We start from the raw sequence: 21,791 nt of genomic DNA on the forward strand, positions 1-21,791 counted from the left end.
TTATTTGAAACAGAAATATTTTGTAACATTATAAATGTCTTTACTCTCACTTTTGATCAATATAATGCATTCTTTACAAATAAAAAGAATTTCAACACACTACTAGCTAAATCAACCAGGCCTTTTTTTTTGACTATCCCTCCATCCAAATGTGCATACTATCCACCCTAAATAGTACTGAATATTACTAATGCCACATATTATTTAGGATGGATTGTATGCACATTGAGACGCAGGCTATGTCTTGAGCATAAATGTAGGTCGGGACTAGATTTTGTCCATGGGGAATTTATTGGATTGTGGTTTGCTATTGGTGGATCTCATGTCAGTGACAGCTTGCCCCGCCCTCATCATCAGAAAAGAGAAGATCTGGTTATGAGGGCACATTAATTCAACAAAATAATGATGCGCACAGATAAATCATTTATAATAAATACTGCAAAAAAAATTAGAATTGTCAATTTTGATTTTTAATGGTGACTTTAAGCATGAAATGCTGTAGTTTGCTCAGTAGTAAACGTTTTTGCTTGTAATATCTTGAAGAATGAAGGATCTTGGATGGTGGCCAAATTTGGCATATTACTTTAATTGATCAAATGGATCAGCTGGCACAGTGACAGTCCTCTGCAATATATTAACCATTTCATCTCTACTCCCTTATAATAAGTACTGCAGCAGTACTATGGTACTTGGATGCTATCAAACTATGCTTATATACAGGGCTTGACGTTAACAGTGCTGTGTAACGCAGTCACTTCTACTAGCCATTTTGGCGAGTGGAATTTTATATGTAATATAAAATATATATTTATATTACATATATTTATTTATTTATTTTATATATATATATATAAACCAAGTGCAATGAGGTGTTGAAAAAAAATAAATAAAATTCAATACATATTGATACTGAAATATCTGAAACACTTCCAATACTCATTTTCCACAGAACAGATACACGATACCAGCTGCTCAATCTCTCCGACAGCGAGTCCACACACAAACCCGCCTTCCCTCACTCACTCGTTTCATTTGCTCCGGATGAATATTGTTGGTGTTACAGGGATTGAATTTCAGCATGGGATTGCGCGTATTGCGCATAATTTTACTCATTCCAGCAGATTTTGTGCCCACACCTAAAGTGCACGCACATAAAGCCGCCTCTCACTACTAAATTGAGCTCTTTTTCGCTGATTATTGCGCTTAAACAGTCAAATACACACGAAACAAATGTCAAAATGCCGGTCAAGTAATTTTTTAAGTGAACAAACAGTTGAGAAAGAAAACGCATGTTTAACAGTATAATGGATCCATGCATCAGGTCTTAAAGTGACAGCAGCCTAATATACCTGCTGCCAAATTATAAGATAATATAAAAAATATCTATATATTTTTCCCTATGGTATCGATGTCGAAATTGTAGCCAGTAAAAATGCTGAGTAGCTAGTAACTTCAGTACACTAAATGACGTTTCACCGAATACCATGAACATTTCTAAAAGAACATAAGACCATTAAGTCAGAGACTTTTGTTGTGTGTAATTAAAATCTTGGGATTCACTTGCATTGGTAATGCAATTGTAAAATATGATGCATATAAACCTAGCATTCTCATTGGCTGATTGTTTGACATTACAAGTAGCTGCAGTAAATCCATACCGTGAGCTCGCAGCAGCGCCTCAGCCGTGAAGAGAGGAGCCTGCAGCATGTCCGCCGTCTCCACTATCAACATGTCCTTCAGCCGACGCAAGTCCTGAAGTTTCAATCCCTCATATGGCTGGAGAGAAAAGGGATAAATGACAGGTTGAAAATGAAAAGTGTGAAGCGACGAGGATGTAAGAGAGGTGATGGGAAGAGAACTAATAAAGCTTTTCTTTTTAAACTTCTATGTTGCTCAGTCTGTCTGGAACAGCAAAACAAAGCAATCATGAGTCTGTCTATCCTCTTTCGATGGATGTGATATCCTGCAACAATACATTACCAAGATGTGATTTATCTTGAGCTCAGTTCCTCAGTGTACACCACACAGAAATAATGGTGTACATCCACACGCACAATTCATGTTGGTCTCTGTTTGTAAGCCTGCAAACTTCTACCTATATTATATATTGGGATGAATAGAAAGACTAAAAAAGTATTTATTTGAAATAGAAATCTTTTGTAATCTTCTGACACTTTTGACCAATTTAATGCATCCTTGCTGAATAAAAGTATTAAAATTCTACATTAAAAAATTCTTAGAGACCCTAAACTTTTTAGTGTAAAAAAAAAAAAAGTATCTAAATCTCAGAAAACACAATTTTTAACCCAGCCATACCTCTCGTCGGTCAAGGGCGGCATACTCTGCTTCTATCTCCTGAGCTCCAGCATCCTGAGAGAAAACCATCTGCGACTCTAGACTGAGCGCCAGCTCCTTGTGATGCTGTTTCTCCGCACAGTCACATGGCGTCTCCCTGTCCTCGTTCTCCATGAACAAATCTGCATCGTTCTTCACTAATAGCTGCAAAACACAAGACTAGCCCTTAATGTGTGATCAATCCTACAATTAAAGTAATCTTGTATGGTCCTGGAATTTCAATGAGTCTAACAGAGACTAAAGTCTTAAAAATTTAGGGTTTTCACAGAGATGCTATAAAATAAGCATTTTTGTTTCCCTAAGAACTATTTTTTTCTTAATGTGAAGAACATTTTAATAATCTGAAGAACAGTTTTTCAGTATAAAAACCAATGGAAAGGTTCCATGGATGTTAAAGAGTCATTTATGTCATTTTAAAGGCTCCTAATTTTGTTTTGCAGGTCTCGTAAAATAGGTTTACATGCATCCAAGGTCAAAAAACACTTTAAAGTGGACCTATAATGACCCTTTTCACAAGATGTAATACAAGTCTCTGGTGTCTCCAGAATGTGTCTGAAGTTTCAGCTCAAAATACCCCACAGATCATTTATTATTGTCAAATTTGCCTCTATTTGGGTGTGAGCAAAAACACGCCATTTTTGTGGGTGTCCCTTTATATGCAAATGAGCTGCTGCTCCCAGCCCCCTTTCCAGAAGAGGGTGGAGCTTTAACAGCTCAACAACAACAAAGCAGGAGAATCTCACACAGCCAAAATGAGGATTGCCAGTAACGGTGTTCAGCCTTACATTGTTCAAACCGGAGTCGACACTGATGGAGAGACTCAGGAAGAAGTTACAACTTTTAGAATGAAACTGGAGTTGATTCAACTCATCAACTAGTATGTGCCGCCATATTAATCTTTTGTGCAAAACCAGTATGGACAGGCTAACGTTTATGATTGCTATCAAATGCTGTGAATAGTCTAATATTTTTCTAAAATATCGCTCGGACAAAAACGCTCCTTTTTAGCAATCGAGCTTGCCAGGGTCAACTTGCAGGCTATCCGAGCTAACGAGACTCTAAATAGTGTTCTGAGCTCGTCTGTGCGGCCAATGACAGAACATGCTTTGCTCGAACTTTTACCAAAACTGGTACACTGTTTTCACTTGCGAAAACAAGATGACGGAGCCGTGGGTGGAAACGTGCAGATTAAGGGGCGGTAATATTATTATAAGATCCCCTTCCTACGTCACTAGGGGAGCGAAATCTGAGCGGCTGGTTTTTTCACATGCTTGCAGAGAAAGGCTTGCCAAAACAAAGTTACTGGGTGGTCCTTTTTCATGTTTTCTGGGTTGGTAGATGCACCAGGGACCCAATTATAGCACTTAAACATGGAAAAAGTCAGATTTTCATGATATGTCCCCTTTAATTTTCTCATAATATATAATGCAGCACCTCTTTTCTCAGAGTGTCAGAAACGGTTCAAAAAAAGTATTCAGTCTCTCTAAACCCCACCGTTTCGAGAGCCTCCTCTGCTCTGATTGGTCAGATGGCCCAGTCTGTTGTTTACAACGTGTGTTGGAAACGAAATGCTCATACACTTGATACACAGTGATGGGAATAGTAACAGTGGCGTCGGTTTTACTGTATCAATTTGAGTCCTCATCCTTTGGAAATGCATCAAAGCATGTCTTCTCAACATGTCAACAACAAGAACCAAACTTCCAGGCCTCAGCTTCAACTACAGTGTTTGAGGGCAGGGCAAAGTAGACCATAGTCTGGCATTATGCAAATTTGTCACAAACCCACATAGGCTGACAACTCATTTCATTTGGGAGACAATAACTCCATTTATCTGCACTTTGAGCTTTGAAACTTTGCAGACCTGTTACATTCTTTTACAATCAGCAATAACACACACTACATGAAAGGTAATATCCGAAAAAGCATAATAGGGCCACTTTAAGTGTGTATGCATCAAATCAGTTAAAAAATACAAGGCCTAAACTACATAAGACAATACAAATCTTATTACCTCAACACAGTTCTTCATGCCAGCAGCCGCCGCGTAGTGCAGGCAGGTGCTCTTTTTGTTGTCGGTGGCATTGACGTTGGCTCTCTCATACTCGCCCTGGTCCAGCTTGGCTCCGGTCCACTGCAGGATCATCTGGAGGCACTCAGCCCGGTTCTGTTCGTCCTCCTGGGGGCGGCTGAACCGCGGCTGCAGCGCCCCCTCACCCAGCAGGATCTGCGGGCCCATGCACAGCAGGTGCAGCGCCGTCTCATTGTGAATGTTGCACTTGTTGGGGTTGCCATCTTTGGAGAAAAGGAAAGACCTGAAGGAAAGGAACAAAGGAATGGAAGTAGAATAAGTACAAAATGTAAAGAATAGAAATTACAACAACTATGAATCTAAATGCAAAAATACTAAAGCTTGACGGTCTTTTGTACATATTAATTTTGTGCACATTAATCATCTTGATTCAGATTGATTCCTTAATGAATCATCTGTAAACAGCTTCATCTGATTCATTGAAAATAACTGACTCAAAAGAACAAATCATTTAAAGATCAGGCATCATTATGACTTATTGCTCTGTGTGGAGTAAAATTTGCTTATATCTAACATAACTAGAAAAAATGTTTATGAACTATAATGAAATTTCCATTATTTTAAAGAAAAAATATTGTTACTTTTCCAGGCCTTGAAACATAATTTTAAAATTCCTTGATATTTCCAGAATTTATTTTTATTTGTTCTTTATTAAAATCTGTGATTTATTAAAAGTCTGGACATTTGTAATAAAATAAAATAAAATAAAATAAAATAAAATAAAATAAAATAAAATAAAATAAAATAAAATAAAATAAAATAAAATAAAATAAAATAAAATAAAATAAAATAAAATAAAATAAAATAAAATAAAATAAAATAAATCAGTTATGCCATTTGATATTGTACACTGACACTGGTATTTGTTATCATATTACTTTAAGTTATTATCATTATCATAAACACACCGGTTTTGTAGTGAAAATATTAATTATATATAAATTTTAAAAATACAAATATATCATACCAGGGTTATTATTGTCATTAACTAAAATTAAAACTATTAAATACATTTCTGTTATTTGGAATAAAGATGAAATAAAATAAAATAAAATAAAATATAAATATTAGTTGAAAAACTTACAATTAGAAATGTTGCCTCCTCGGCAATAAACTGAAATAAGTTTAAAGTTGAAGCATTAAAATTATTAACTGGAAATAAATAAAACTAAAACTGAAATAAAAATAAATTAAACCTAAATAGCAATATTTAAAACAAAAAAAAAAAAAACACCAAAAAAAAAAAAATAAATGACAAAAGCACACAAGGAAACTACTAAAAATTAAACTAAAATTAACAACTAAAAATATAAAAATAAAAGCTAATTCAAATATTAATACAAAAACTAAAATAAAACATACAAACAAACAAAAAAATCACTGTATCATAACCTATTCACAATATTCATTGATTTTTGCATGCTTAAAGTCAAAGGGTGCCATGCAGTGATATGGTGAACAGGAGTTATTCATCATAACTGTTAATATTTTGTGAATTACGGCATGCTGTATTGACCAATCAGATCCAAGACCAGAACTGTCAGGCATATCAATTTTATAAGTCTCTATAAAACACTGATACAGGTAGAATTTAAAGACAACCTTTGCCTTATTTCCTGAAGAAATACAGGAGAGCTAGTGGCTTCATCTACAATCTCAAATGTTTATAACATGAGAGTGCATCAGGAAGATCATAACCATGTTATTATTGAAAATGGCATGACACTTATTAATGCAGCTGGAAACCTTCCTGGAAGTAATTAGGAAGACTAATATAATTTTCAGCCAATTAATTTGTGGGAGCTTCAAAGTAATTGATAACAGGTTTGAAATGCACCCTAGAAAGGACTAAGGGAAATTTACACCCTTGTAAGCTTTAAGAAGGAAATTAATGACTGCATTCAACAGGCTTTAATGCATTTCAGTGGAAATGACTCAGCGAGTTGTTCTGGGAAGTCTGTGATGTGAATATAGCACTGAGAGTTTAGTAGTTGATGCAACTGAAAACAACTCCTTATATTCCCCAGACACAACTGCAGCTGCACCTGGGAGGCCAGAAAGACTGGTCGAACTGCCAAGAAATTGGCATGGACACCTGTTAACTATGCAACTGTTAGATCCAGTGAGATGTAACAATAGAACCATAGCACAATAATGACATGACCACATCATGAAATGCAAAGCCAAGCGTTAAACAGGAATAACGACAACATCCAAGGATAATGTCTAGACAAGCATGTGACAGATATCTTGTGTTTTGTTCTGCTCTATGCTAGCTAATGAAAGTGGGATCATAATAAATATAAGACCACACAAAGGGTATACATGTGTTAGGCCAAATGCCAGAGCTACTCATATTTGGCCTCGAACTTTCTGGGTGTAGTCTAGACTGGCAGGCTGTTTTTCCCAAGAATCAGTAGCAGCCAAAAAGTGAATCAGAATTCCAGTTACAGGATAGGAAACCTGGTTTTAGCATTTAAATATTTAACCACTTCAAAATGGCCGTTCTAGCTAGGGAGGTGGTTCCACTAGGGTGTTTGTCGATTAGTCAACGTCTTTGTTCCCAAACTCTCAAACAAAGGACACAAAGGAACTTTGAGAATGTTTGAGCTTGCAAGCTCTAATTTGATTGACTGACTTTAAGCAACTTCAAAGAATAGTCTGCCTGGAAACAAAGTTGTGTTTACGTAACGGTTTATGTACACTGTAAATGCGAATAAGTTGGCAAACATCAACATTTCAAGTTATGAAATTCAAAGTTTAAGTAAGCAGAACTGGCAGATTTTTATTTTGTATTCATACTTTTTAATTGCTATTAAATTGAAATATTTGAGTAAACTAATTACTAACATTTAACTTAAAATTATCATGTAATCTCAACATAAACATTTTTATTAGTGAAAACTTAGCTAGCTATGATAAGCTAATTCATAAAATGCTAATTTGCATGGAATAGCCCTTGCTCAATGAGCACAGCAATATAAAACATTTAATATACCCTTTCTCAATGCAAGCCACATGCACAACTTGCCACCACTTCTAAATTAGCTTAACAAAACATTAATCGCTACTAAATTTCCCACTTAACATTAATCTTGCTCAAAAACATTATAAAACACTTAATTTTAAAATTTACTCTCCCTTTCGAATGCCATGGGCAAAGCATTCTGGGAAATAGAAATCCCAGCCCAGTTTCAGTTAAACTTAAGTTCGTCTAAATGAAAAGAAAAAAACTCAAAACAATAAAACAGTTCAGTTTACTTAAAATTAATCAGTTCTGTGAACTCGAAAGAAAAAGAAAGTGTTAAATACTCATAAAAGTTAATTTGACTGAACTAATTTGTTTAATTTAAGTTTGTCCTACTCAAACCAGTTAATTATTTTGAGTGTTATGGTGCGTTCACACTAGGGCTGCACGATTAATCGCATGAGATTGTCATGCGTGTCTCGTCATTAAAGCCGGTTCCCTGATTACCGCTAAATCGCCATCACCTGTTTTTAAACGGAGCGCCTTTTAATAGACGGAGCCGTAGTTCACGGACAAGCCACGCAATATCGCGTTCATTATCGAAGGCGATTCATCTGCGATATGAACGCGATATTGCGTGGCTTTTCAGTGATCTACGGCTCTGTCTATTAAATGCCGCTTCATTTGAAAGCAGGTGATGGTGATTTAGCGGTAATCAGGGAACCGGCTTTACTGACGAAATGCGCGTGAGAATAGCATGCGATTAATCGTGCAGCCCTAGTTCACACCAGACGCGAATGAAGCGCTTAGCGTGAGTGATTTACATGATAAGTCAATGCAAAGATGCGAATAGACATCCTTCAGCACAAATCGAGCGTTTCGGGCGTTTGACGCACATAACGCATGACTCGCGCGAATTGCCCAAGTTGAACAATCTGAACTTTGCCGAATATTCGCGCTGCATAGGGTTGTGCCGATGGACGATGATGGCTGACCGACATCACTATGGAGAGACACACCCCCGCCCCGCTCCGACCCTTTTATTCCCCTCACGTGCAACCTATTGGAAAGCCCGGATGAGTCATTAGTTGGGAAATAAAATAACCCTTTCGCACGTGAGTTTAAAATGTTCTGGCTGACCCCCCAGCGTGAGTTTTTCAAGGCGACAGTTATTTAAAACGTATCACTTTATTGTTTCCATGGTGACGCGTCATTGCTTGTCATGTCACACACCGCAGCGCTGTATGACTGATGATCTGCTTTTATTTCAGTTTTCCTTTTTTATTCAAAATATTCACTAATTTGTTAACAATAACATGAAATATCTGATATTCCGATTGTCAAATATGTGAAAGTGGATGTGTTTTGCTGTTTAAACAACTTTATAATGATTGCGTTAGTTGAGCTATACATGTTATGGGCGTCGCCATGTTAGTTTGTGCCGCAGGTTCTGTTGGATTCACAACATCTTATATGTATTTAAACATCTGAAACCTAAAATAAACATTATGTGGTTGAAAACACTGCATATTTGTGATATATGAAAAGTGCTGCGCTCGTCCATCTCTGGTTTAGAGATGGACGCGCACATTTGAATTTGGCAATTGATCAAGTGATGCACTGCACTGAACATTCTAATCACACCGGTGTGATCGTACGCGTCAAAGGGATAAATAAAGTAATAAAGTAAAATAATGAATAATAATTCTATAATAACGAAAAATTAAAATACACCCCCCACCCCCAACGATATCATCGTCCACATCGTCAACATCGTCAACTGCCAATTTAGGGGACATCACCCAACCCTAGCGCTGCGTTAACCAATCAGGAGCTTGCTCTTGTAGTGACGGGATTATGACGTAGCGAGCGGAGGCAGAAATCCGCAACAAAAATGGAGGACAATCTGGTAAATTGTAAAAAACACTCTTTACTCAGTTTGAGCTATACATACATATTGAGACTACAAGCTAGCTAAAGCTGGCAAATTGAGCATATTCGCCGTATTTCACAACTACTTTCCCGCTGACGTTGAGTTGATGTGTTTATTCGGAGGAAGTGTGCAGAAAGAAGTGGAAGAATCTGAGGGATACACATTTAAAGGAGAGGGAGAGCCCCTCTCATGACGCAAATTTGCGTCTGTTGTGAAGTGAATTTCACGCGCGAATGAAGCGAATAAACTCAAAATGTTTAATATTATAAAAAATAATATTCGCGCAAGTCGCATCTGGTGTGAACGCCCCATTAGGGTTTACAGAGTAGCTTATACTTTCAAGAAAGGAATAACAACAAGATTAGACAGGTTAATGACATAAAATCTTTCAAACTTATATAGTGTCTGCAGCAATTAAACTAGATATTCACTAGCAGAACTGTACAATCTGCTTACTTTTTGGGTTGTGTCTTTGATAAATCAGTATTGAATAAATTAGGACGGTATGAATACTAATCAGTGCCTATACATATTGATTGCCATTTTTCCAGTGTTTACCATCCAACCATTTGTGGAGAATGCGGAGCGATTTTTTCCCCCGTTCCAGTCTATTATCTGTAAATCTGCACATAAACATCACAGTAGAATAAACTTAACTGTGGTTGGTCACTTTATGTGTTAATCAGATGATCTTTTTCTTTCTATAAGCTGGTTAAAATTATGGTGTTTCAAATGTACAGTTATGCCCAGTATTATTATCATTAACTAAAACTAAAACTATTAAAAAAAAATGCCTGTTAATTGAAATCAGGCTCTGAAATTATTGAGGTTGCTAGTAGTGTGCTCCAAAGGGCTATAAAATGAAAAGTGGAAAGTAAAAAGGAAAGAGGAGGGACAGAGAGTCCTCAGTAGCCAGCTGTCCTAGCTGGTAATTACCAACCATTTTCTCAGAGGGGTGCATTAACAGTAAAGGCAGAGTTGGCCTCATGGCTCCAAGTGGTCTTGACTCAAATATCAAGCAGTGGAATTCAACAACCATGCAAAAATAACCTTGTGTTGCGCAAAAACACAGCAGGCTCTACATAAGCTCCCCATTCCATGCATATTTGCTTTAGGTCTTGTCTGTTAGGGGGGAAGTTATTCAGTGTTTTTTGTTCTCCCTAAAGCAACAAGCCTACAAACACTGCTGAGCTGTTAAGGTAGACATACTGTTTGGGTTTCCCTATAACATGAATACTAACAGTCTTAAACCTCAGTGTTAGGCTTCATATTGATATTAAATTGGTTCACATTTTCTCCTGACACATAAACTAACATTCAAAAGTTTGGGATCAGTATTTTTATTTTATTTTTTTACATTTTTGAAAAAAGTCTCTTATGTTTTAAAATTAAAATGGTGTTTTCTATTGTAACATTTTAAAATGTAATTTATTCCTGTGAATTTTCAGCATCTTCAATGTCACATGGTATTTCAGAAATCACATTTCCACAAAAATGTGATATATTTTTATAGGATTCTTTGAGGAATATAAAAGAACAGAATTAATTTGAAATAGAATGTTTTGTAATATTTATAAATGTCTTTACTGATCAATTTAATGCATTCTTTCTGAATAAAAGTATACATTTCTTACTGACCACAGACTTTTACTTAATTATTTCTGATTAATGTCTTTAATTAAAATTTAATAACTAAAAAAAAATAATAATAACAGTTCTTCTAAAAACGTAAAGATTTGACAACAAAATGTTGTCAAACTCACTCTGGCATTAAAGGGGCTATATGTAATTTTTTTTTATGTTTTAATCACTTTTTGTATTGCCATTGTCTGAACAGCTTGTAACGAAACTTAGCAAATGAGACCTTCCCTGACTTCCTAGTTTGTTTATGAAAGCTTGTTGGCTGATTTTTATGTGAAGAAGGGTCATTTTCGCTGGGAAAATCCAAAGGATGTGATGTTTACACATGCTCCTGAGAACCTCCCCTCCACTCAATGACACATGAAACGTGTATATAATGGTCAGAAAGAGCTTTTCTGTACTGTACTGTAATGCCAATGTGTCATGCAATGAAAAGGAATCAATTCAAGCTATAGTTTTACATATATAGTCTACATACTCAAATATATACTTTATAATCAGTCTCTCAACAGATTGGTGAATTGCAGAGTTGGTGCAAACATATCCACATCGCTATGACCAGATGCTTTCTTAACTGCCGTTTTCTCACCAATGTCAATTTTGTGGTGTGTTTATTTTGTTATTGAGAGGAAAGCGTGCAGCACATATTAAAATATTCATCTAACCGTCACTCTCAGTTGTTTGTTAACAGTGTATTGCTGCAAAGGTATTTCTAACTTCTTTTAACTTGTAAGCAAAGAATGAAAAATAACTTCGCCGTGAGTATATCAGGTTATTGAATCACATTTAGTCTCTTGTATGTTATGTGTGCACAAGTGCTGCTGCAATTCACTTAACGACCACCGGTGTCGCTAATAACAAGGGTTTCTGAATTCTACAAACAGGCCCTTTCAAATTTAAGGTGAGCAATTACAACTCGCCCATGGATGCTAGTGCTTGTATTACAGAGCCCATTCATTCGAAGCCCTTACCTGATGAGGCGTGTCATGGCATGGCGTGAAGCGTAGTGCAGGGGTGTGTTGTGTTGATAGGGCTCCCCATAAGATGCATTGGGCTCCAGAGCCTCTTTAAATTGGGGGTTGCTGTCATAGAGTTGACAAGCCAGGCCTTCATCTCCGCTGATAAGTGCTTTACGGAATTTGGTGGAGGTATTTCCCATGGCGGGAGTTGGAGTGGGAGCCGCAGAGCGGCCCACATTCAGTTTTCAGCACTCAGCCAGTGCGAGAGTGTACGGGCCGCATACCGCAAGTCCTGTAAACACACCAACATGGTCACAGTCATTGCCTGTAATCTGTTATTCATGGCATTACATCATCATGGGATGTAAAATCAATGTGTAAAAATCAACAGCACTACTTTGCAATCTCTTTAAAAATATGACATCAGACAATCAGGCTTTGCTCTGAATGTGCTACATTATCTCTACGCCCACCACAAGTCCATTACCTTCACCTCATAGCTTGAATAGTTTTAGGCTTAAAGCTGAATTGTAAAAGTTATGAGCCACAAGCATCCAAATGGAAATGCTAAATTAACTAACTTATTTATGTAACGCCATATCAGCAAAGGCTATAATTATGGCAATTTCAAAAAGTAATACAATTAAAAATACTTATAATAACAATAAGATTTCAATGAATTGTATATAATCATTTAACAATATTATCTCTACAAACGAATTAAAATATTAAATAAACAAACAACTATAATAATTAGGGGTACAACAGATCACAAAACTATGGAAGCCCGTTTCCGCCACTAAAAAAAAAAAAAAAAAAAGATGAATTGCGACTTTATATCTCAGAATTCTGACTTTATAACTCGCAACTGTGAGATATAAACACGCAATTGCGAGTTAAAAAGTCAGAATTCTGAGATAAAAAGTCGCAATTCATCTTTTTTTTTTTTTTTTTTGTGGCGGAAACGGGCTTCCATACAAAACTGACGGTTCAGATCATAGTCACAGATCGGATAATTTTTCAGATCAGCCAAAAAAAAAAAAGGATGGGAGGCAAATATTACTTTGCTTTCCGATTATTACTTAAAGAACATTTTACATACATTTACATCAGATAAAACTGCAGTGCCTCTTTTAGAAAAAATAAAATAAAATAATTTACTTATTTATTATTAAAATATTTATACATAATTGCATATTTATACATATTATTATTATAATAAATAATAATAATAATAATAATAATAATAATAATATCAAATTTAATAATAACAGTTCTTCTAACAATGTAAGGATCTGCTTCAAAATGGTGTCAAACCAGTTTGCTTTCCGATTATTACTTAAAGAACATTTTACATAGTTTGATACCATAGCTTTCTCAACTGTATACGTACGCTTAATAATAATAATAATACAAATAATAATAATAATGTTATATAAATCTTTCAATTTGATATTCAATAAAAATTCTAATATTTTCCCAAGAAAACTTTTAAAAAATTATTAAATGTACTTTCTGAATAAAAACATTGCCTAATATCATTTTAAGCAGGAAATTTCAAACAAATATGTATTACAGTCAAGGAAGACTTACACAAAATAAAAAACATAAAGGTAAATCTTCTCCTTTCCAATAAATATACATGGGTAAGTCTTGTGTGACCAAATCGACATCTCATATATACATTCTGGTCATTTTCAAAAAGAAAACAATGTTAGGTAGGCATTTCATTTAAATGGATGCACTTCATATAATTTATTATGGACACATTCATCCCATTCCATTTGCCTGGAAATGCAAAATCTTCAAAAAAAAAAGAAAAAAAAGAAAATCATACACTTTTCCTCGTCCGTCATTGGACAGCCCCAACCAATACTTAAATTATTGGTTGAGATAACATTACTGTTTGTCACAATCAGATCAATGAAATGATCTTTCTGAACTCTGAACTGAATCCATGAACTTTTCTTGACACTGAGTGACTGAGTTGATCAATGAAATCGACTGCAGGGGGGAGTTTGTGCTTAACTGGTTTGGGGGGAAAAAACAAGCAAATGTCTTGATATTGTCAAAGCCCTTTTACAAAGTCTTGATATTATTTTGGGGCTCTACTAAATTAGGTTTTCATGCTTGAATGTTCAAAAAACATTATTTTTCATATATTTGACATTGTTGCAGCTCCTCTCTTCCCAGTCTGTCAGTAACACACGCTGCGTCCGAGATCGAATACTTCTCTAGGCAAAAAGTACCTGGATTACCTACTACTTCCAGCGAGATTCTGAAGTGTGCATACGATGGACACTTTATTATCCCATGAAGCCACAGGAGAGGATTTGTGAATGGAGTTGAAGGGGTGTGACTGACGCTGGTAGGTCTTGGTAGGTAACAACATAGCGGATGTAGTACGTCCGAATTCATTCATACTACACGCATTCGCACTATATATAACATACATTTTCGACGGTCCTGAAGTAAATTTAAATTCAATTTAGTTCCTATCTCTATGAAGCCCCTGCTTCTGAAAGTACAGTGATTGGTCAAGTGCTTCAAGCATGTTTGGGAAATGTCCTGCCCCTTACCATAACTGTGACTTTAAACACTACTAACTCATCCAGGTCCTGCCCCTTTGTTTTGCATATGCCATATTTAAATGTGGAATACTGTGATGTGTTCGTTCCCGGAAGAAAACTCAAGACTGCATTGGAGGCGTTTCAGGGAGTTCAGAATCAGTGACACTGATATACAGAATAACTCAAACTGGAATTATTTTGTAACTTGCAGACCTTTTCATGCTCAAACAGCAACATTACACACTAAAGCAAGCTGAAAAAGTCGGGAAAAAAAGCATAGGACCCCTTGAGCATTGAAACATATCCGTCTAGCACGTTTACATGGAAAAACAAAACATACAAAAACGTGTTCTGTGTGAATGGCCCCTTATAAGCATTTCTGCTTTAGGTCATATTAAACAGTAAAACAGTTTCAGCTTTAAATATAACTCATACAAAGCTACTGTACTTTTATGGGAAAAATAAACAAGCTACTATTCAACTCACATAACTATGCGGTGGAAATCCCTAATGTAAAAAAACCAGTCTGCTTCACAACATGCCAATTTGCATATGACCACATTGTGCAAATAACAATCTTGCACAGGGGCCCTTATCTGATCTAATGTTACAATTTTTTTCAAAACATTTACATCAGATAAAACTGCAGTGCCTCTTTTTGAAAGGGAAAAAAAAAAAACATGTTCAAGTACACTGAAAAAAAGAAACCTTTATAAAAGGTTACATGACCTAAGGGATCTATAATGTTTCATCAGCAAAACAACCAGCATCATGTCATGCTCTAATAAATCGACTTGAGAGGGTTGTGGGAGAGCAGAGAGTGGCAGCAGGTGCACTGATCGGGCATGAGCGAGTGGGAGCTGGGCGTTCAACCCACTTTTTAGGTCATTCTGTCTGCTCCGTTGTTCTTTTCCACATCATTTCACATCTCACTCGCATTCAAACGTCTGCGGAGTTAGATTAGAAACAATGCACATTTTGGAACTCAGAAGGAACATTATAAATGCTAAACTCGAACGGCTCATTTTCAGGTGGGACGTCTGAGAATGCAGAACAGATGAATTAAGAGCAGCACTTGGCAGGCACACAAAGAGAGGGAAACGTTTCAGTTCCACAAGCTTCCCCCACACTAGAGCTCAATCATTAAACATACTGTGTGTCCATTAATGGTAAAACTCCATTTGCATTCATTTTACAGGCTGTGGGCTACTTTTCAAACAATGCAAGCTTTGTGTTAAAAAGATGATCCTCCTTCACTTTTAACAATGTCTGAAACTCCAGGCTAATTAATTACCATGGCCAACAAGAATAGCATGCAGCAACCTGACATTTAAAGTGACAGAACCAAACCTGTATGAATGTCTTTTTTTGCATGGAAGACCAAAGGAGGACTGACAGTCTCATTTAATGGTCACACTTTATACTAGGAGGCCTTATGTATATACTTATTAAAATACACTTATTACGTACATACTCATTGGCCATTGTGATAACATTTAAAGTACTTGCGTTTAATTGACATTTGTAGCTATACTGTTAAAGGTAGGGTAGGCAACTTTTTGTTATACTGTTTAAAATTCTCTTCACATCCTGATAGCAATCAATAATAGAAGTGGTCTAAATATTAAAACAAGTCAAGTCAAGTCACCTTTATTTATATAGCGCCTTTTACAATGTAGATTGTGTCAAAGCAGCTTTACATTGATAACTTGTACATTATTTTGGCTGCACAGCAGCTCTTAAAGAATAGTGTCAATGCAGGCAGATTAAAGCACTGTTGATTATCAAATGTCAAGTGTCCCCAACCAAGCAAGCCAAAGGCGACAGCGGCAAGGATCCCAAACTCCAACAGGTGACATCAGGTGGCAAACAAGTGGCAAATAGGTGTTAAAATGGAGAAACTGGGGCCCAAAACAATTACATATATCTTCTGTGGAAGTAGGGCCGGATGATTAATCGAAACCGAAAATACAGAACCTCTAACTGACGTAATTTTCCCACGTCGGTTATTTCGTTTTTTTAATCCTGATAATACTTCCCCCTTAAAAACATACTACCGCGTGTGTAGCCACGTGACTCCGCCCCGTCCATTCAGTGGCATGAAAGCAACACGGAGGTGAAAGCCATTTGAACACATAGTAATGGTGCGCTAGCGGTGAGCCTTGCGTCTTCACTAAACTTTGTTAGTTGTATTTGTTTTAAGGTTTACCAGTTTGGACATTCAAGCGATTTTAGACGGTTGGATGTAGGGTGAATTCAGGGTGATTGGGACACTTTTTGCCATTGAAATGACTTGGAAAAAGTGTCCCAATCAACCTGAATTCACCCAATATTATTCCGAGCTACCGTGCTCATGCAGCTGCATTGTGGGACGAACACTCATACAAACAGTAGCTGCGCAAAACGTGAAGATCGCGCGCACATAGAGGAACGCAGAAACTAGTTGTCAGCGCTGTCCTGTGATTTATCTCAAAACTCATTATAGCATATATTTTTCTACTTTCGAAGGAACTATTTACAACCCACAGCTTCAAAATTAATAGAGAGACGGTATGACTAATTCACACATGCAATCATTCTCATTACTGGTACTGTGCTAATTTATCTTTATCTGATTTACAACGAGCAGAAATCTGAAAGAAATGTTACAAACCATAGATAAAATAACTGCTGAAAGTGAGCTGTCATGTCAGATCACTCTTTCAGCTTTAATAGTCAATCATATTTTCAGTATAAACCTTGTCAGTGAACTATGAGGGCAAAAACAAAAAAACAAAACAAATAAACAACTAAATAATCGTTTATTAATCGTAATCGTAAAATGTTCAGTTAATCAAGGTTTTGGTTCTAGGCAATAATCCAGCCCTATGTAGAAGTCTCAGGACTAAAAAATGTTTGTCCAATCATTGCATTCGGTCAGATTTATGCATTTCTAGGTCAACGCTATCAACGCCGAAATTAATCTGCAGCAGTCAGGTGGTACAAGTAAAAGCTCTGTAACTTTTTCATTATTATTGTAATGGCATGTGCTTTGAGGTAATTTAAAGCTGTCTCTCATCTCGTGAAGCTTAGCAGACTCTGCTCTATCGAAGGAGGCATGACTTTGCAGAGCGCTCTGAAGGGAGGTTGGGATCTAATGGTGTGTGCACACTTAAAGCGAATTTAAGTATTTGTGCAAGTAGATTGCATACAAAGTCAATGCAAAGATGCGAACAGATGCAAATTCGTGCCGGACAACACATGACACAAAGTGGGTGTCGCGATTGCCACAAATGCAATGTTCACCTCAATCGCGTCTTTCACGCAAGTAGAAAAATTTCAACTTGAGCGGAAATTCGCATGATGCGTTGTCACGCAAGCCAATCATGAAGAGCTTATTTACACGTACGGTTTGACAGTTCCTGGAGAAAATGGTAAAATTCACAGAGTTGTGTGCGCCTCTAGGTGGCGCTGTGAACCCAGACACACCAGTGTTTGGCTTTCCGGTGTATTTGGGATTCCCACAACAGGTACAGACCAACAATAGTAGTTATCTCCAACATGGTTGATAATAGAAAAAAATGGCAAAAAGAAATGTTTTGTTTGTGAGGTGCGTGAAGACACTCCTCATCGTGCAATGTTTTTATTCGCGTGAGTTACACCGCAATGCAATAAGATTCCAGCGCTGAGCAATTTGACTGTCCACACTAGACACAACGTGAAAGTGAAAAGCAATAAAATCAATCAAAAACCACAGCCAATCAGAGGAGAGTGTGGGCGGGATCTCTCATCAAGAGCACAGCAGACAATGAAATGGGCAAGTACATAGTAAAATTCATAAATATTACACAATTAAAACATTATTTAAGGTACATACAGAGCGACTGAACTAATCTTTGTCATAGAATACACTTGTTTGTTCGCATTGTGTTGACAGTTTGAACATTCTTGTGCCCATTTATTTATTTTCAAGATCTGAGGTGAATTAGCTAGTGTTGTTTTCATTACAGCTAAAAAGCTGAACACAGAATGATATTCAAACTCACATCAGACGCTTTTAACATTAAAGCTGCTGTCCGTAACTTTTTTTGTGTTCAAAATAGGGCTGGGCGATATATCGAATGCTTTTGTCACGCGCATTTCAGCAGTAAATGTTTGGCTTTCAAAGCTAGCTTGCTATTGCTAGTCTCTCCAAAATTGCCTACCCTACCTTTAACTTCACTCCTAACCATAACTCAACCCTTGACTCATAATCTTACTCTTAAACCCAAACCACAAACTTATTAGCAGTAAATGTGGAAATTTTACAGAATAACATCGTTACACAGAAAATCCTTAGTCTTGTAGGTGTTAGTACATAGTAGTTAAGGTAATCTGATATAAAGTGTAAACTAAGTGACTATGGCTGACAAGCTGCACAACATCTCCTTTGTGTTCTTCAGAAGAAAGAAAGAGTTTGGAACAGCTTGAGGGCGAGTAAATAATGACATAATCCTCCCTTTGAGTGAACTACTCCTTTATAAACACATAAAACACATAAACTGTTTATAGATTACTTACAATATTCCAACAGCCACAAAAGCCTGAGTATGAAGATTAATGCTGCATTCTAGCTCTGTGAATTGCTTACTTGTTTTCAGTGGTGGTGGAGTGGGTTTCTCTCTGACAGAGACATTTCTCAGGAAGCATCTGTAACAACTGTCTAGGGATTAAAGCTCTGAAACTCTGGCTGTAGTTTTTCCAAGGATGCATTTACTGTGTTGACAGCTGATCAGCTTCATCAATACCGGTCTATGACTGACAGACCGCTTGCGTTAGCGCTATCTAACAGCAAACACATGTTTGATAAAGCAGAGCTTTAATTTTCCACACACCTAAGCTGGTCAATCGGAGATTTCGACACCGAGTCTTGTTAAAATGAGCGATCAACACACAAAACAATCATACACGTACCTCATCGTATCCATTAAGCGTTGACACATCAAATGAGCAGAGCTAGCGGCTTGTCAAAAGTTTATATAGACATTGTTATCAGGCAGCAGACCTTCGATCATGTTAGCGATTATGTAAAAAGAAATTATAAAGAACTGTATAATCATAGGGGTGGTGCTCGTGGCTGTGTTTGCTGGTCATGCTCTCATTTCATAGGACAATAATCTGTGTCTCCTTCGCGGTGTTAACGGCAGATGGAGGACCGAGTTTAAGAGCGACTTACCGCCACCTACCGCAAAGGATGAGGCACAGCGCTGTACACGTTGTATGTTTACATTAAAAATGTTTTACACACGAATAAATTAATTTTTCAAATATTTTTTTTATGTTTTACATCATATACACTCACATGAGATTTTTAATTAAATAAACAATTATGGAGGCCCAAATCTTAAGAAATTATGAATAATTAAATCATTAATTAATAACTTGAAAAAAATACAATTAATTTAGTTCCAAATTTATATATATATATATATATTTATATATATATATATATATATATATATATATAGTTAGATATATAGATAGATATATATATATATTTATATATTTATATATATATATATATATATATATATTCTGTATTAATTTTTAACGTATGTGTTTATAATTATGCATTTAAACATATTGTACAACACCACATAAATTAATTATTTATTTTACTTGTATTTTCTATTTATTTATTTTAACTTTATTTTCATTTCATTTAACAAGGCTATATGTTATGTATTTTCATTTATTTTCACGTGAAATTATCATAGTTTGCATTTTCATTTATAGTTCACAGCTCTGTGCAAAATACATCATTAACTTTAAACTCCTCAAACGCAGAAGAAAGATTTGGTCACTGGAATAAATGGGTAAAATAACAGATTTAACATAATTGGCTCATTTGCGCCACCTAAAGGAACATTTTATATCAACTCCAAATTCGGCACATTTCAGCACTATTTCAAGCAGCAATCAAAACAGGTCATCTGCTCCAGCTGGATGACTTTTATTAGGATTTTTGCAAATTTTGACCCCCTTTGGACTTATTAACTATATAAAATGAGAAATAAATAAAATATTTGCTTTGGTTTATTACTGGAGGATCTTTAAGGAGCCCATGTGGTGAAAATCAAGATTTTAATGTTGTTTAATGTCTAGGTGGTGTTTTTAATACGCTTTAAGACAAAACATGTGCAAATATAAACACCATTGCTGAGTATTTACTGCAGTGAAAAAAGACAAACTCGCGATTTGAAATCGCTGGTGTCAGTGACTTCACAAACTACCTTGTAATAATCAATCATGTCAATGTGCCAGCGTGCTTTAGCATATCATTAACAGCGAACTAGCAGGGGAGTCTCCAGGTTATCCTGGTATATTTTTCTGTTGATATGATATTAATCATATTAATTAACGTTATGTCTCCGATATTGTATAGTGCGGTAGCGTTTACCTCAGTAAGTTGACCTAGTGGATCTCTGACGTGAGCGAGTGGGGGCGGGGCTAATTTGCATATTAATTGATCCGCGTGTATTAAAGGATTAGTTCACTTTCAAATTAAAATTTCCTGATAATTTACTCACCCTCATGTCATACAAGATGTTTGTGTCTTTCTTCAGTCGAAAAGAAATGAAGGTTTTTGAGGAAAACATTCCCATATTTTTCTCTATATAGGATAGTGGACTTCAATGGACCCCAAACGGTTGAAGGTCAAAATTACAGTTTCAGTGCAGCTTCAAAGCGTTCTTCACAATCCCAGACGAGAAATAAGGGTCTTAGAGAAACCATCGCTCATAATTTTCTTTTTTTTTAAATTATACGTTTCAACCATAAATGCTCATCTTGAACTAGCTCTCTTCTTCTTCTTCTCTATTTGAAAAGTGTATTACTGCCCTCCACAGGTCAAAGTTTGAACTAATTGTTATATACTTGCACTAGCATATTGTATATGACAATTTAGTTCAAACTTTGACCTGTGGAGGGCAGTAATACACTTAGCAGTGTCTACACTGCTGGAATTCAAATAGAGAAGAAGAAGAAGAGAGCTAGTTCAAGATGAGCATTTATGGTTAAAACGTATAAAAATTTAAACATTTTTTTAAAAAATGAGAGATGGTTTCTCTAGATAAGACTCTTATTCCTCGTCTGGGATCATGTAGAACGCTTTGAAGCTGCACTGAAACTGACATTTGGACCTTCAACCCGTTGGTCCCTGTTGAAGTCCACTAGAAAAATCCTGGAATGTTTTCCTCAAAAACCTTAATTTCTTTTCGACTGAAGAAAGAAAGACACAAACATCTTGGATGAA

At 36.2% G+C, this 21,791-nt stretch overlaps 1 protein-coding gene across 2 annotated transcripts in view; it reads right to left on the minus strand.

Moving 5' to 3' along the window:
* ankib1a (ankyrin repeat and IBR domain containing 1a) overlaps positions 1 to 19,661 on the minus strand; it is a 39,590-nt gene extending 19,929 nt beyond the window's left edge. For both annotated transcript variants that reach the window (XM_067411358.1, XM_067411357.1), the window contains exons 1-5: positions 19,451 to 19,661; positions 11,961 to 12,240; positions 4,370 to 4,670; positions 2,317 to 2,499; positions 1,659 to 1,776 (exon numbers count right to left, since the gene is read on the minus strand). In XM_067411358.1, the coding sequence (XP_067267459.1) occupies positions 1,659 to 1,776; positions 2,317 to 2,499; positions 4,370 to 4,670; positions 11,961 to 12,148 (790 nt within the window). In that variant the 5' untranslated portion in view covers positions 12,149 to 12,240; positions 19,451 to 19,661. The remainder of the gene's footprint in view (positions 1 to 1,658; positions 1,777 to 2,316; positions 2,500 to 4,369; positions 4,671 to 11,960; positions 12,241 to 19,450) is intronic.
* Between the last annotated feature and the right edge of the window lie 2,130 nt (positions 19,662 to 21,791).

This window comes from Chanodichthys erythropterus, chromosome 15 (genome assembly GCF_024489055.1).
Source record: "Chanodichthys erythropterus isolate Z2021 chromosome 15, ASM2448905v1, whole genome shotgun sequence".
Taxonomy (NCBI): domain Eukaryota; kingdom Metazoa; phylum Chordata; class Actinopteri; order Cypriniformes; family Xenocyprididae; genus Chanodichthys; species Chanodichthys erythropterus.